This window comes from Cetorhinus maximus, chromosome 10 (genome assembly GCF_964194155.1).
Source record: "Cetorhinus maximus chromosome 10, sCetMax3.hap1.1, whole genome shotgun sequence".
NCBI classification, from domain to species: domain Eukaryota; kingdom Metazoa; phylum Chordata; class Chondrichthyes; order Lamniformes; family Cetorhinidae; genus Cetorhinus; species Cetorhinus maximus.
Window position 1 is genome coordinate 29154481 of NC_135888.1, and position 15761 is coordinate 29170241.

General features: G+C 42.6%; 1 protein-coding gene across 1 annotated transcript in view; it reads left to right on the plus strand.

Moving 5' to 3' along the window:
- Positions 1-15761, plus strand: part of LOC144685608 (protein Niban 2-like) — a 197905-nt gene that overhangs the window by 133320 nt on the left and 48824 nt on the right. Inside the window, exon 6 of the mRNA XM_078550291.1 lies at positions 14964-15079. Within this exon, the coding sequence (XP_078406417.1) occupies positions 14964-15079 (116 nt within the window). The remainder of the gene's footprint in view (positions 1-14963; positions 15080-15761) is intronic.

The following is a 15761-nucleotide window of genomic DNA, read 5'->3' on the forward strand; positions in this document are numbered from 1 at the left end:
GTTACTGTTTTAACGTAGTTGCTGGTTCAATAGTAACTTGTTATGAAATATTCCTTGTTAAATTCTATGTGGGAGAAATTTTCCTCTCAATTCTTCCTTCATTTTTTTGCAGTGATAATCCTTATGGTATGCCCCTCTGCTGCCAATTTGACAACTTATCTTCCACTGCTTAACTTCTTATCGTCTTTCATAACCTGTTTATAGCCTCTGTTAGATTGTATTTTGACTTTCTCTGCTTGGAGAGAAAAGTTACAATTTTTGCAGCGCTTTCCTAGCTGCCTAGCTCCTTCTGTAGAACAAGATCTTGGTCTCAAAAGTTGTTGCTACAAAAGTCCCACATTGAGCAGTTTGCCTTTTAAATTACTTCCCACACAGGCACCATGTGCAAAATGGTGTCCTTCTGTGCTGCATCATTCTACCATTGTTCATAACTAAACTTCATTTGCTGGCTGATCTCTCGCATTCTGCCCTCTGTAAATTTGAGGTCATCCAGAATTCTCTTTCCTGTGTCTTAATTCATGGAAAGTCATGTTTGCCTATCTCCCTGTGCTCAGTGACTTACTTTGGCTCCCTATCATGCAACATCCTTGTTTTCAAATCCCTCCACGGCCTTGTCCCTCCCTCCCTCCCCTCTCTCCTTAGTCTCCTCTGGCCCCATGTTCTTCCAAGATAACTGCACTAATTCTGATGACCTGTGCATTCCCAATAATTGCTCCACAATTGGTGACTGTGCCATCAGTTGTCTAGGCCCCAAGCTCTGGAATTCCCTCCCTACATCCCTCTGCCTGTCTACTTGACCTTCCTCCTTTAAGAGGCTCTTTAAAACTTAGCTCTGACTAAGCTTTTGGTCATCTGACCTGACCTAATTTCCTTATGTGGCTCGATGTCGTAATTCATTTTATAATGCTCTTGTAAAGTCCCTTGGGACGTTTCATTATGTTAAAGGCACTAAAATGTAAGTTGGAATTTTTTTGCTGTACCTTTCGTGGACTTATGCCTTCCAGGTGAACCTGAAACATGAATTGTTCAGCATTTAAGCCAGAATGGAAAAGAAACAAAATTTGTGAGCATTGTGACACGGGCAATGTGTAGTTCTGCTACATCCTCCTTTAAATATTTATGATTAGTGTTTGGGAACTGCATAAATAGCATACTGGGGAATCATGAACCATTGGTTGTCATTTTCCCAAGGGCTCCCAGAAGAACTAGATTTCTGTCTAGTGGGCCGGCAGCATTGCAAGCAATGTTTTGACCTCTCCTACTTTTTCCCTCTGTATTTACTCAGTCATGGGTTACCTCTGTTATGCCTAAATTAGTGTTCAGAGATGGTAGCGCTGTTTTCCTTTGAGTAGCTGACAGTGTCTTTTGGAACAGATGACGGGTTCCTCAGGAATGTGTTAACATTTGCAGGGAACCCCCTGCTCTAAAGAATGTGTCTTTGCACAAAAACCATCACTTACAGTAGTTGCTACTTTAGTGAACAACTTAACTTCAATCCTTTCAGCATAGCACATTAGCATAGTATGATGTGACCTTTCCAACTCCTTCAGCTTAGACGCACAAATGCCTACTTGCTGTCAAGTGACAGCAGTAATGTGGAAGCACTAACTTCATTTACGAAAGCCAGAGATGTCATTGTCTTGTGCCTTTCACATTACAGAATCGAATGTAGAACCCTAAAGGGGAGGGAGTGCTTTTATTTTTTTCCCATTTTAATACTGTGCCTATATTTCCTTTCTAGTAACGTTGCAATGGTATTTCCTCAGCATCTGTTGTCCTTCAGAGAAGTCTGACTGTACAGGACATGAGTCATCCCAGATGCTGTCTTTCTGCCTTTGCATTCAGTGTTTCCTGAGTGACCAAGCATGAGTTATAGTTTTAATCTGCAGTTTTGTGAAAATGCACTTACGTATAACTCCTACCATATGTTTCATTTCCCTATAATTTGATGGTTGTGGCTAATGGTTCATAACTATTGACTTTAAAAAAATTGTCCTTTTTTTCCCTTAGTAATCCTTCTGTATGATTTATTCTTTCCTATTTATATGCTATCATTTTTCTTTTCTCATGGTTATCAGGTTTCCTCTCAGCTGTTCAGTAGGAGGAGTGGGGCTCCAGCGCACACCTTCAAGAATAGCTGCTGAGCATCTTTTAATTGAGTTTCAGGGTGCAGTGGAAGGAAAGAAAGGGAAAAAATTGAGCCGATCTGATCACAGTTTGGGATAAGTTCTGCCTATCAGCTATAGGTTGTAACTGGCCTTGCTTCTCCACACTCCAGGTTGAAGGAAACCCACTCCTTATCAATATCTACTGACGCTTACCATCATATGCGGACTTCAATTAATGGGTGGTCTGACATTAAACTCAGCGCTCCAGCTAAATAGCATTTGGTTAGAAGGGAGTTTGTTTGGCTTTTCCATAACTTCAGTATGGACAACCTGATTATTTGTGCAATATTTACTGAACACTGACACGATCTACCTCTATTATCTCCTTCAACCCGATGCCTTCCTCATTTAGGTTTCTCTCATCCTTGCGTATATTTCATCCTTTTGCCTAATCTAAGGTAATTCTGAAATGATAGGATGGGTGTTCAAGAAGGATGGCCGGAGTGCATGTTTTGTAGTCTATCAAAATGCTTTTTGTTTAAAGGTTTGAAGATTCAAGGGCTAGGTGAAATAATGACTATCTTGGACAAAGAAAGGAGGTTGAAGAGACTGCTACAGAATAGCAGAGAACATGATCTGCTGAGAGTGGGAGAAATTGGCAGTAAAATGGAGACATCTGAAGTTGTGGTAATGGATGTCCAGATCAGAAAGCTGCGCCATGCCCTATTGTTCTACAGTTTGCATAAAGCTTGGTTTGAGACCCCCAAGGCAGGAAGGTTATAATGAAAATTAGAGGGAAGTTGAGGAGTGAACCAGTAGGAAGATAGCAACAGATGATATTCATTAGATCATTTTAATTATTGGTTGTTTGGCCCTTCCTGCACCTTGAGCTGAAAATTCAATACACTCGATTGGAAGATGTGTAATCACTGTTAAGTGATAGTGTGGAATCCTGTACAATAGTATCAGAACTGATAAATGACAAATGTAGGACATGATTTAGCCTGGTGCAGAGCTGGAGGTAATACAAGTAATGAATGAGTAAATGAGGTATAACGAAGACAGTCACTACTCTGAATATTAGGAAGTAGCTGGGGAAGATGTACCTGGTACTGGAATTGTTTTTTGATGGAAGGATAGGTAAAATGGAGTCATCAGATCAGATTTGGAGATTGGAAACTGAGAAAGGAATCAAGTTTTTACAGTAACTAATTGGTGAGTTAATAGTTCGGATGTTGTGATAAACTGGGAAGGAATGGCACTCTGTTTATTGCACAAACAGCTACTCATTAATTTTAATGGCCTTTTGAGTGGCAACTTGTGTATAAAAGAACCTTTTCCAGCATGGTGCCCTCTAGAGGGAATCTATGTTGCGTATGAACAGGGCAAGCACCAGGGGCCTGAAATTTCGTAAAGTTGGCGAGGAACTCCAGCTTAGCCAAAATGGTGCCAGAGCCCTGGTTCCAGAAGTCCCGCCCACGAACCTGGCATGTAGCATTTTCGGTGGGGGTGGGTTACACTTTGGACATGTGCGGCTCACAGAGGTAGCTGCACTTATAAAATCGCAGCTGCCTTCAGTCAGATCTGTATTTTGTCAGCAAGGAATATCAAGTGCGACTTGTGGGCTTTACACTTTTCAGGAGAAGATATAAAGTTTGCGGAGTTCTTTTGAGGAAGTAGGGAACCCCCTTTGGATAGGTCCAGGGACTCCTTTTGAATACTGTTTTTAAAAAGTTGTAACGACTGCCACAGAAGTTCAAAAACTCAGTTTGTGGCTGACTCTCGAGGAAATTGGAGGGTCGGGCTGGTGGCCTTAAGGGAAAAACGTTTGCCCCTAGTATCTTGGGCACCTTTGCTGGCAGGCAGGAGTGTGTGCCAGAGAAGGAGACAGTGTGCATTTGTGCCAAAGAGGCAAAATGGGGATGGCACCATCACACATTCACACAGAAGGTGAGGTCAGAGAGGGAGAGCACCAGGCCAGGCGATAGAGGCAGCACAGCATACACCAGGGAGGAGGAGGATGTGACAACCAGGTTTTACCATGAGCTAAGGGCCTACCAACTACATATACTTATATCTCAAATATGACTGAAAACCAATGCAGAAGGCAGCTTGGGCTAAGCAGGGAAGTAGTCACTGCCATATGTGGCGTGGTACAAGAACTTGAACTGCCAAGCTTCATGCCCTGCCTGTGGCTGTCGAGGTTACCATGGCTCTGAATTTTTATGCAGCCTGCTCAGCAGGTGACCTTCTGTCAAATATTTGAGTCATACACAGCTGCATCAAGACAGTCGCTGATGCATCCTTTACTCAACTGGGGGGAAGCACATTAACTTCCCATTGGATGAAGTGCCTCAAATTTTGAGGGTATGGAGTTTTCAGAATTGGCAGGCATCCCTTGGGTGCAGGGGATCATCAGCTGCACCCATATCGCCATAAGGGCTCCAACTCATTAACCTGACACGTTCGTGAATGGAAAATCCTTCCACCCCTTGAATGTGCAGGTGGTGTGTGACTACATCAAGGTGTTCCTGCACGTCTGAGCCCAATACCCCGGTAGCTGCCATGAATCATTCATATTGGGGGACTCCCAATTGCCTGAACTTTCTCAAACCCTGACACTGATCTGTGGTTGGCTTCTGGGGGCAAAGGGTACCCCTTAAGAAGGTGACTGATGACCCCCCCCCCTTTAGGTGGCCACAGATGGAACGTAGACAGAATTATAACCACCATGTGGTGACCCAGAGTACAATAGAGCAGGCTACTGGCATTCTCAAAATGCGCTTCAAGTGCCTTGAGCATTCAGGAGGATCTCTAGAGCATTCCCCTGCAAGGGTGTCATGAATCGCATTGGTGTGCTTTGTGCAGCAGAGGACTCTACAACAGGAAGGGGAAGAAGCCGGGCCCAGAGCTGCAACATCAGAGGAGGAGGGTGGGTAGGAGGAAGCAGCCTCGGACCATTCTCAGGAATCTGACACTGAAGAGGAGGAAGTGGGTGTGAATGGCAGGCAGGCCCATGTAACCGTGGCTAATTCTTTGTGGGATTGGCGGGGGATGTGTTCATCAGAAGCATTGTAATCCAAAATAGATGCACCCAGAGTCCTGGGAGTGCTCACACTTATCAGCCAGTCCCTGGTGAGCAGCTTCCACATAATAAACCTTGGAAAGTCACTGTGCCTCAGCGATATATCCACCTCCAACAATGGAGAAAGCTAACATCAAAGAATTTCAGCCAGCTACCTAAATATGGCTGCAACCATCACTATCATAACCCTTGGCCTCAAGATATTGCAGAAACGCAACTTGAAGTCCTTCACAACCTGGATCCTTCACATTCCTCAATGAGGCAGCAAAGGTGTCAACCTGTGCATACCCAAACCATGTCTGCTATGCTGAGTGTGCCAGTAGGAAGTATGTCTTCATGCCCAATAGCTACAGATATGGTATGTACTAACAGAGCTGCATCTATTGCATATTGCTCAGGGTGAGACTGCAACTGTACTACACTAGCTCCTTGAATTAACTTCTGTATTATCCATGCACCTCCAGCATCCAGTTTCAGGAGTATGCGACACCAGCATGCAATGCTCCCATAAACCTTGGCTCCTTACAAATCACAGTCTTTACCACCTGAAAGACAAAGGCTTCCAGTGTAGTGGGGAGAACACAAGTACTTTTTCCTGGAACATTATATGACATCTTGACCTACGGAGCATCCTCTTAGTTGACTGAATAACACTTGTGTGGATGAGTGCCCCCAGCACTCATGCTTGAAGAGCTCCTGATGAACTCCATCTGATTGTTCAGTCTCATCATTGAGTCTCCCCTGAAGTCAATCATTGGACAATAAATGCTGCAAGGGTCATCTCAATCTGTAATCCTTGGTGTTCTACTGCCTGTTCTATTTGGAGGACAGGAGAAGGAAGAAGCCTTCCAATGCCAGACATGTATGATCACACCCTTGCTCCTGATGTCAATGTGAGATAGATCTTAGCACGTAGGTTTCAATGCCACTGGTAAGAACAACCTTCAAACTGGCTTTTAGTGTACAAGAGCAAACTGAGGCATTAAGCACTTTATAAATACATATCAATGTAGTTAATGGTGATAAGCACGAAGTGATAGTGTATCCAAGGCGAATCCATTACTGCTAGAGGCAAGACATTGTTCTAAGCTTGTGAATGCTCCTACTCAGTGCCCCCCACGTTGCGTTGGAAGAGGTGGAGGTAGGCTGCTTACCTCTTGTTCTGTGTGGCATTGAGGAGCATGGCGGCTGGCCTCATGGTGCAGGCACCTGTTGGGGACCTCCTTCAGACTGTCGCCTCTGCATCTCTGCATGGGCTGCTGTTGCCACTGGTACCTGTGAGCAGGTGAGGGATCTGGTGGAGGCCCTTTTTGTGGTTTGCGGGTTATGGCAGCCAACTGGGTACACTATCTCCCTCCATCTCTGGGCCTCCACCACCAGAGATCCTGGTCACTGAAATGGGGCACAGAGCTTCTCTCTCCTTCTCCACTTCCTCCTCGGTAAGACATTCTGGCATTAAACATTTAAATCTGAAAGGCACGCAAGGCACCCAGCTTTGAATGGTGTCTTTTTCACATTTATGTGCTTCCATGCGCCAACCATGTCTTCTATTGGGAAGTTGGAAGAAGCCCCTGGTACCTTCACACTCCTCACTAACCTCCACAGCCCTGGGTTGGCCTTCAGGTGGGGTTGTTGGGGCTGGCTGCTGGTGCGCAACAGTCGTCCATTCCAGCAACTGCTTTGCCTACAATGCGACCGTCCTGCAGCTCCTCGTGTATTCCTTGGATGTCAGCACTCCTACTCCTGAGCTGACTGATCCAGGTTACTGAGTGAGCCTTGCACCTTTTTCCTGACTCTGATGCTGCTCTTGCAGCAACACGCGGATTGGATGCATGTGTCTCTCCATAAGAGTGGCCACTCTCTCATGGTTGGAGCTAATGTGCTTGAGCCCAAGATAAGATGGATCTCTTTACTGCCAGTTGTGATGCTACCTTCTCAGACATCTCTTCTGCCTCCTGATGCCTGAGGGGTGAAGTGGCACAGTGGAGGGTGGATGAGGGAGCACAGCTGGGATCTGTGTGAAACACAAAAGGAGTTATTTAGCTATAGCTCTTCTCATTGTGAAAGCACGCTCTGATCCATGCCATCGCCTTTAACCATACTTGCACTGCCCTTATCATGCAACCCTGTCCTAGAGCTCCCTCTCATGCCAACATACCCTCGTCTCAATAGATTAACATCACCTCCACTATTAGCATCATTAGCAAAGTGCCTTTACCATCACCTGCTACAGCAATTCTCCATCCCAGGTAGGCACCCTGGCTGCCACCCTGGCTCCCTCCTTAGCATTCCTAATTGTCCATGGCTTTGTGGTCCCATCCTCAGTCCAGGCCATCTCCCCGGTGTTTTGGGCCCCTTTTGTCAGCCTGATATATAGTGCTACCATAAAGGAATCCCGAATGTGTCACTGCATCGCCGGTGTTCACTCATATCTCTACTGTGCACACCTGCAGGAGCAGCTTGGACATACAAGTGTCCATGCTATAGGAGAGGTACATGCCAAGTCTCCCGCCACAGATGCAGCATTCAGATATGAACCGTTGCTTGGACCTCTGTGTGCTTGTGCTGAACAACTCTCATTACCAGAATGCAGCAGGTGGTAGAAACTCTCATTTTCTACACTGTATCCGTGATCTATGTGCTCACAACAACTACTGTATCTTGCCATGCCCTTATTGTGGTTTCAGGTTATGGTGGCCAATTGAGCTGTGCCTCTTCCACCAGTATCTGAAGATCCTGGTTACTGAAATGGGGCAAAGAACCTCTCACTCCTTCTCCACTCTCTCTCTTCAGTGAGACAGTCTGGCATTTAAAATGGAAAGGCTTTTAAGGCATCCAGCTTTGAATAGTCTCTCACGTTTGTGTACTTACATGCACTAACCATGTTCTCTATCTCATCAGTGAGAACTGTTGGAGGGAGGGGGTTGGGGTAGTGCGGTTGCAGAGTTTGTCTGTACAAATGCAGGGTATCCTGGATTTTGTTGCTGTCTCTCCCAGATGTCACGCTGCGCTCCTGATCATTAACTACTGGTTTACTCCCTCTGACTCCCACTGCTGTGCCATGACAGCATGCAGCTGAGAGGGAAATGGTTAAGGGTCAGTTAAATAGATGCACCCTCATAGATGGGTGGTAAGAGGGTATGTGATTTGCATTATACCCCACCTCTCCAAGAACCAAAATCCAAACACCAGGGGCAGTTTTCCTGGAGTCGGGTTTGCAGAGTCGGGACTTTGTCTGACCCTGCACTCCTAACACGTGACCAAGAATTCGAGCCAGGATATCAGAGTGAAGAATCATCACTGAGACAGTGTCTAAGCCAGAAAATATAAATTAAGAATATTTAATTTAATGTAAAATCATGTACAGAAAGTGAAACAGAGGGAAAGAAAGATGGGATTAATGGAGATAAAAGACAAAGGTTAAAACAAGGTAATTTTCTTTATTATAACAATTAAATTTTATAAGGAATGAAAGTCCACATTTGTAAAATTGAATTTTCAGGACCAGGGTGGTTGCTTTGCAGTAATTGTGACTTTTCATACTGTTAAAAATTCACTTAGCCTGAATGCACAAGCCTTAACATTTTCTGCTGTGTTTAGTGAGTAAATACCGCAACTTCATATTGTTACATACATTTTTGAAAGTTAAATCTCTTGGCAAAGTACTGGTGTAGCAAAGCTTGTGGAGGAGCAAGACAACTTGCATAGCACCTTCGAGCTTTCCACTTTTAGCTGCGCATGTGCAAATACCAGGGGCAGAATTTTCTCCCCGTCGGGGGTGGGGTAGGTGTTGAGTGGGCGCTGGCGAGCGTCCTCGGCTGGGCACCGCCATTTTGTGAGAGTGGGCTAATTAAGGCCCGCCCAGCGTGACACACACCCGGAAGCGCTGAGCGCTCCTGTGCGGGCGGGGGGAGGAGGGGCCTGCGCTCTTTCACAGATTGCGAAATAAATAGATTATATTGCTGTTGAATAAAAGTCATTATTTATGAATGTAGAGCTAGCCTATGTGCAGCAATGAAAATTGGTTCATATGCAAATTGGGACCCTCCTAATTACAGGAATTCTCCCTCAAAGTTAGCATGTTCTTTTTGCATGGTGGAAGTTGTATAGAACATGCTGAAAGCAGGTACAAAATAATCCAAGCTCTCGTTCACTGTAAAACTTGGGTGATATAGATTTTTGCATGGAGAGAATTTGGATATTGTAGCCCACAGTTCCATTTGGAGCTGAGGTTTTCAGACACCTGAAATGACTGCGTGTTGCTTAGTTTGAAATTAGTGCACGATTTAATGAGTATTGCATTGGTGCTACGACTACTGCAGTTGGGTATTCTGTCATCTTGAGTGTTTTATCTTTCCATGCCTATCATATGAATTGGCTTCGCCAATTGATCTTCCAGTGGAGTTGAGCTTGTCCTCAAGTTCTTTTGAGGAAATATAAACTTGTTTACAGGTGCACACAACACTAAGCAACAGGTAAAAATATAATTGTTTCAATTTGTAGAATCATTAAGTAAAGGATTAGTTTATGGAAGAAAATGTTCATTCTCATTTTGTGGAATGATTATTAGTTTTCTTTAAAACAAATCTGAAGAAGGGTCAGCTTCCCATATTGAGGAATAAAATTCTGTAAGTTTGTTAAAGTGAACTCATGCCTGCTGAGCAATAGGTTCTGCTGCATTAACTCCTACTGACCCTGTTAATTAAGACATTTTGGTTCATTTTCTTTCATTTTCCTTCCATGGGATGAGGGCATTGCCGACGAAGATGGCATTTGTTGCCCATCCCTAATTGCCCTCAAACAGAACATTTCAGAGGGCAGTTAAGAGTCAACCACATTGCTGTGGGCCTGGAGTCACGTAGACCAGACCGGGTAAGGATGGCAGATTTCCCTCCCTAAGGGACATTAGAAAGTAATATTTTTGATAGCAGCTGATAAATCTTAAATTGACACCGGAAATTTCACTTTATTTATTCCATTCTGATGTGACCTTTGGAGAAGATTTGATGTGTTGATCATTTGAAGTTGAAGTGATTGATCTGGTGTCCCACCTCTGCTGTCTGCACGGACACCAGTAACGCAACCGCCTGTAGTTTGCTTCTGTGTGGGCAACAAAAGTCAGCTGTTTTCCAGTTGCTGGCCAGCTGGCTACTCCTGATGAAAACAGTAACTATGTGGACATTTGGCTGAGGACAGGATCTCCTTTATTTACTTAGAATGTCATAAAGGGTAGGTGGTGATTAAGAGGGCCATACAATCACTCTCTGCAAACTCTGAAGAATAGCAGTTTGGATGATATACTGAAGTCTGTTGACATCTATGGAACCATACTTCATTGAGCACTTTCAGGTTAAGAGGCTCAGTCAAAGGAAAAACACAAGTGCTCTACAGGACCAGGTTTGGCATTTTCAATTTTGGAAACTTGTTAATCTACTGAGATGATCCAGTTTAAACAGCCTATGCACAAAACAGTTGGATCTCCTTAAAAAAGACAAGTGCTAATAGTTAGGCTGAGCACTGTAAAGCTTACTCTACACTGGTTACAGAGGACGTACTTGCAGAATATCCTAAGGGACTGTATTGCCAGTCTAGTCATGAAACTTTGTGAAAATCAAAAAAAAAAATGCTGGTTGCGCCCGAAGTAGAGATAAGAGGCCATAAGACTTGACCAAGTGCATAATTTTCTTTCAGTCGTTTACCATCAGCAGATGGGGAAAGTTGATAAAGGGCCAGAAAGGAAGTCAGGAAAGTCAGCAAAGCTATCTTAAAAGTTGAAGGAAGTCTGGAAGGGAAAGAGGATATTAGCCGTCTCAAAGCACCTTTCAAAGAGATGCTAATATTTCTCTGTGCAGAATGAGCAGAGACTTACTGCCTTTGAAATTGACTAAGAGGCTGATCAGACATTACAGAATGATGCTGTCAAAACCCAAGGATGGTGCTCAATCTTGTAATATTTGGGTTTTCATCAGGATCTTGAGTGATGCAATTTTGCTTGTGTTAACAGGAAAACAAGGCAAGATGGAGCACTTGCTTTGTACCTTTTGGATTATTTAGAATTGAAAGTTAAATTTATCACATAAAGAGAGGCACAAAATGAAATGGCCTGTCTTGTATTAACAAACATGAGTAGTTCAGAGCTAACGGTTGGTATTTTTCATAGACACTCCATATAACAATGGGTGACATCAAGTTACAAATTGAGACTAACCAAATGAAAGGATAGCACCAGAATCTGAACTGGTTAATATGATAAAGTTTGTTTATTGATGTAGTCTAAGTTATATTTGTTTCTTTTACTTTTGTGTAATCTTAATTGTAATAAAAAATATTTATTCTTATGGCATTAACCCAAGTGGCTCATGGAGATGATTCTTTGCTGCCTATTGGAAAGAATAGGAATGTATGGTGAACATTATTTGTTTATTGTTTGTGTGAAGGAAGGACTTAGTGAGGGTAATTTGTTCTTGCAAGCATCAATACAGCATTATAACTAAAGCTTTGGCAACTAGTGATTTACTAAAGTTTTATTTTAATTCATTTCATTTGTTTCAATTGAACTGCAAGTTCCATAAATGGACTTGCAGCCCAGATGATGTGAAATTGAGTCCTATATACACAATATGAACAGGATTCACAATGACCCTTTGTTCTAGGGTCGAATAGGATGTTTACCGTACATTCCTATTCTTTCCAATAGACAGCAAAAATCATCTCCATGAGCCACATCACTCGGGTTAATGCTGTAAGAATAAATATTTTTATTACAATTAAGATTACATAAAAGTAAAAGAAACAAATATAACTTAGACTACATGTTAGATTTTTAAAGAAAACAAAAACGATCAAACCAAGTCACAACAATTCAAATCTATTTTGTTTTTTGAAGTCCAGTGAACTTGTGGAGGATGCTGGCTTTACCAATAAGTTCTCTCTGCTTTAAAGATGGTGCTGTTGATTTCCACACACAATCCTGGCATCACCTTGATCACAACCAAGAACTGATGTTGTTAAAGGTTTGCTGTATATTTCTCGGAGCAAGAGTTATCAAAACAAACAGCTGCTGATCGAGTTCAAAGAACAATTTTGTTCCAACAGCAAATAACTGACCCAAAATGGAAATAATTGAAGTTAAATTTCATTGGTAGCTTTTACTTCTGGCTAGGTCAGTATTTGGAAATGATAATTGGAGCACAAGCTAATCGCTTCTTTTTACTGAACATTTTTCAAAATGGCTTGGAACTCTAGGCAGATGCATATTTAATACCATCCCAAGTGAGCATCGCTAACACAGCATCACTTTCCCCACCATGCTGTCAATACAAGAAAGAGCGCCTTGCATCTTTATAACATCTTTCACAGCCTTTGGCAGCCCTTTACAGCCAATGGGTTATTTATGAAGTGTAGGACATGGCAGCCAAATTCCAAACAGCAAGGTCTTGCAAATAGCATCGTGATAGCCAGAATATGGGTTTAAGTCTTGATGGAGGGATAAATGTTCCCCAAAACACTGAGGAGAACCCTGCTGCTCTTCAGAATAGTGTCATGAGATCTTCCGTGCCCACTAAGGGGCTAATGGAGCCTTAGTTTAATGATTCATCCGAAAGATGGTACCTCTGACCATGTAGTATGTCCAGTACTTCGCTAAGTGTCAGCCTAGATTGTGTCCAAGTCTCTGGAGTGGACCTTTTAGTTGCAGAGCCTTCTGACTTGGTCAGAAGTGCCACCACAAATTTGTAGCTCACACTTTGCAGACTTAATTCGGCTCCAGGCACTGAAGTGAGTTGATGATCTATACTCAAAAACAGTTAGAACATCTCTTCAGCTAGACAAATGAGGAAGAGCACATGATGAATACCTATGCTTTCCTCAGTTGTTTGCTGTGCTTGAGCTCATTCACTTGCAAGCACAGGACTGGAATATCTGACTTACTCTGTATTGATCAGACATTGGCTATACATGACAGCCAAACAGTAGGAGTTTACACACGGAAAGACTGTTTTAAAATGATTTAACCTCTTGGCATTTCTTGTGGTGGCTTGCAGGATAAGCTGTTTTGTTACAATTGGGTATTATTGACATAAATGTGACACAAATGCACAGTAAATGCAAGGCTTTCTAATGGGCTATAGTTAAATGTCCCTGAAATCCTTGTTTGGTACTCATGACCTTAAGCATGAGTTTCAATGAAGATTTATCAATTGCCTTCAGGCAAGATCCTTCCAAGCTCAACATCATTACTTTCTCCCTTTTTTAATTAATTGGGTTTGGTTGCAAAATTCTAAAAAGAACTTTCTTTTATCTGTACCAGCTTTGACCTTCCTGCGAAAATCACCTTTCCATAAAGCTTGCTGTAAGTCCAAAAATTTTAGTTCTTGGACGTTTGATGTCAACATGTACTTGATAAAAATGGAAAACCCTCATTACAATTTAATCCACTTTGTTTGCTATCATGGTGCGTCCTTTTATAACTTGCTCACTATTGAACCACATTAGTGTGTTTATAAGCTGTTGGCATGGCCTCAGAAGGCCTATTGGATTTGTTTTTTTTGCGAGGGTATAGCTGTGCATGAGTGTTGCTCCTTGGGGTGGAGGACATTGTTGAGAAATTAAGCATTTGGCTACGTTTGCCAGCCAATACCAGTATCAAGCTCTACCAGTTCAAATTGAACTGGAGCTTCAGTCTTCTGTTCTGATGTGCCTTAACCCAATCCTCAAAAGATAAGCATCTACTGCCCCCTGCATAGCTTGTATATTTCGCTTGACAACTACCATCCAAGAGAAGCTGATGAGAATTATTTGAACTGCTGTGCTGTAAACCAACTGAGGTTAAGATATCTTTGATTTGGGATTCTTACAACCAGCAAAAGCACAGGCTTTCATCTCCATTGGCTGCTTTGAAACATGTTGTAGTCTCAAAAAAACAGTTGTGCTTCAGCTCTTAACCAACCTTCCTTCCTCTAACCCCTACCATACCACCGCCCCCACCCTCCCAATAACACAGAAGGCAAACAAACATAACAAAAATCTGCTGATGCAGAATTAAGAGGTTGGGACAAACCAATGAAGAACGCTAGAAAATTCTTCGGAAATAGGTACATTTTTCAGAATGGCACTTGGATGGGAAGCATAAGTTAATGTGAACAAATGTGATGCAGTACATTTTGGGAGGATAAACTAGGAATGGGAGTGTACGAGTAATGGCTGAAGGGTGCTGATGAAGGACACCGAAATATTCAAAGGACGTTAAATGTATTAGTGCAGGTAACTATAGCCATATAAAGGCCAACAACATTTTGGATTTTATGGGAAAGCATGTTTGCTTCGGTTGAGTCAATAAAGAGGGGTATTCAGTTGAAAATTGTCAGTGAGCAGAGGTATACAAAACCTATTTGAGAGAATCATTGGAACATGGAACACTTTGTCATTGAGTAAGTGAGGCACAACGTTTCATCTTTTAAGGGACAATTAGATAAATATTTGAAACTGAGCAGATATGGGAATATGGCAAGAGAGAGCAAACCAGTGGGATTAATTTTGGAGTGCACTAGTGAAAGCCAATATGGCAGCCTCCTATGGCATGTAATTCTGTGGTTCCCCCATTGTTGACTCGATCAACTGTACTGTCGATCTCAATATCATTCATCGTTCTTGTGCATGGTGTCTTCCTTTAGTTGTAACAGTGTATACTGTTAATTTTGGGGCACATTGGAGAATTGTTCAGTATAATGTTTAATATATATTGATTTTTTTTTTTTTCTTCCCTACTCCAGGATTGCCTGAAGATTGCAAAGTAGAGACCCCAGCCTTCTCAGATGCTGTCCGATTGTATCGTCAGTCAAAAGATCAATATGGCACCTGGGACATGTTGTGTGGCAATCAAGCACAGGTAAGCTGGTTGTAGGTTAACTCACTGAAAGGCCCACTCGATATCCTAGATTTGCTTACGTTGTCACCACATGTGTTAAACAGTGGCCCTCTTTTATGTCAGCCAGCTTATTCAGGCTTCAAACAGTGGTGCTTCCTTTGCAAGTCACCACTGTGAATGTAAGATGCCAGCAGCCTAATTATTGCATCATGGAAATAATTCCACTCATTATCTTCCAAACTCCATCCCCATAGGGAGATTCATCCTGAAGGCTATGAAGGAATTCACTTAACTTGGCAAAATTTTGCATGTTGATGTGGTCATTGATCAAGAGCAACTGATGCAAATTAAAAAGGAAATCACAATATTCAGATGACTCAAGTTTCCAATCTGCAAAGTACTTGAATGTGACTGAAAACTAATATGGTTGACCTCTCCATCCTCTTTTATGGAGGTGAAGAGCAGACCCATAATGGATATAAGATCTATGATCTCCAACTCTTTCATCAATGGCACCTCTATGTTCATGATGATCAAAAGATTAAATCCCGAACACTTGAAGTACTTTGGTTCTGGTCAGTCTGACAAAGGCAGCTGAGATGGACAGGCTGTGTCACCAGATTTGGTACAATAGATGACTGAAGTGAGTCCTTTATGGTGACTGAAGAATGGGAAGTGATCCCCAGGGGTTCAGCTGACATGC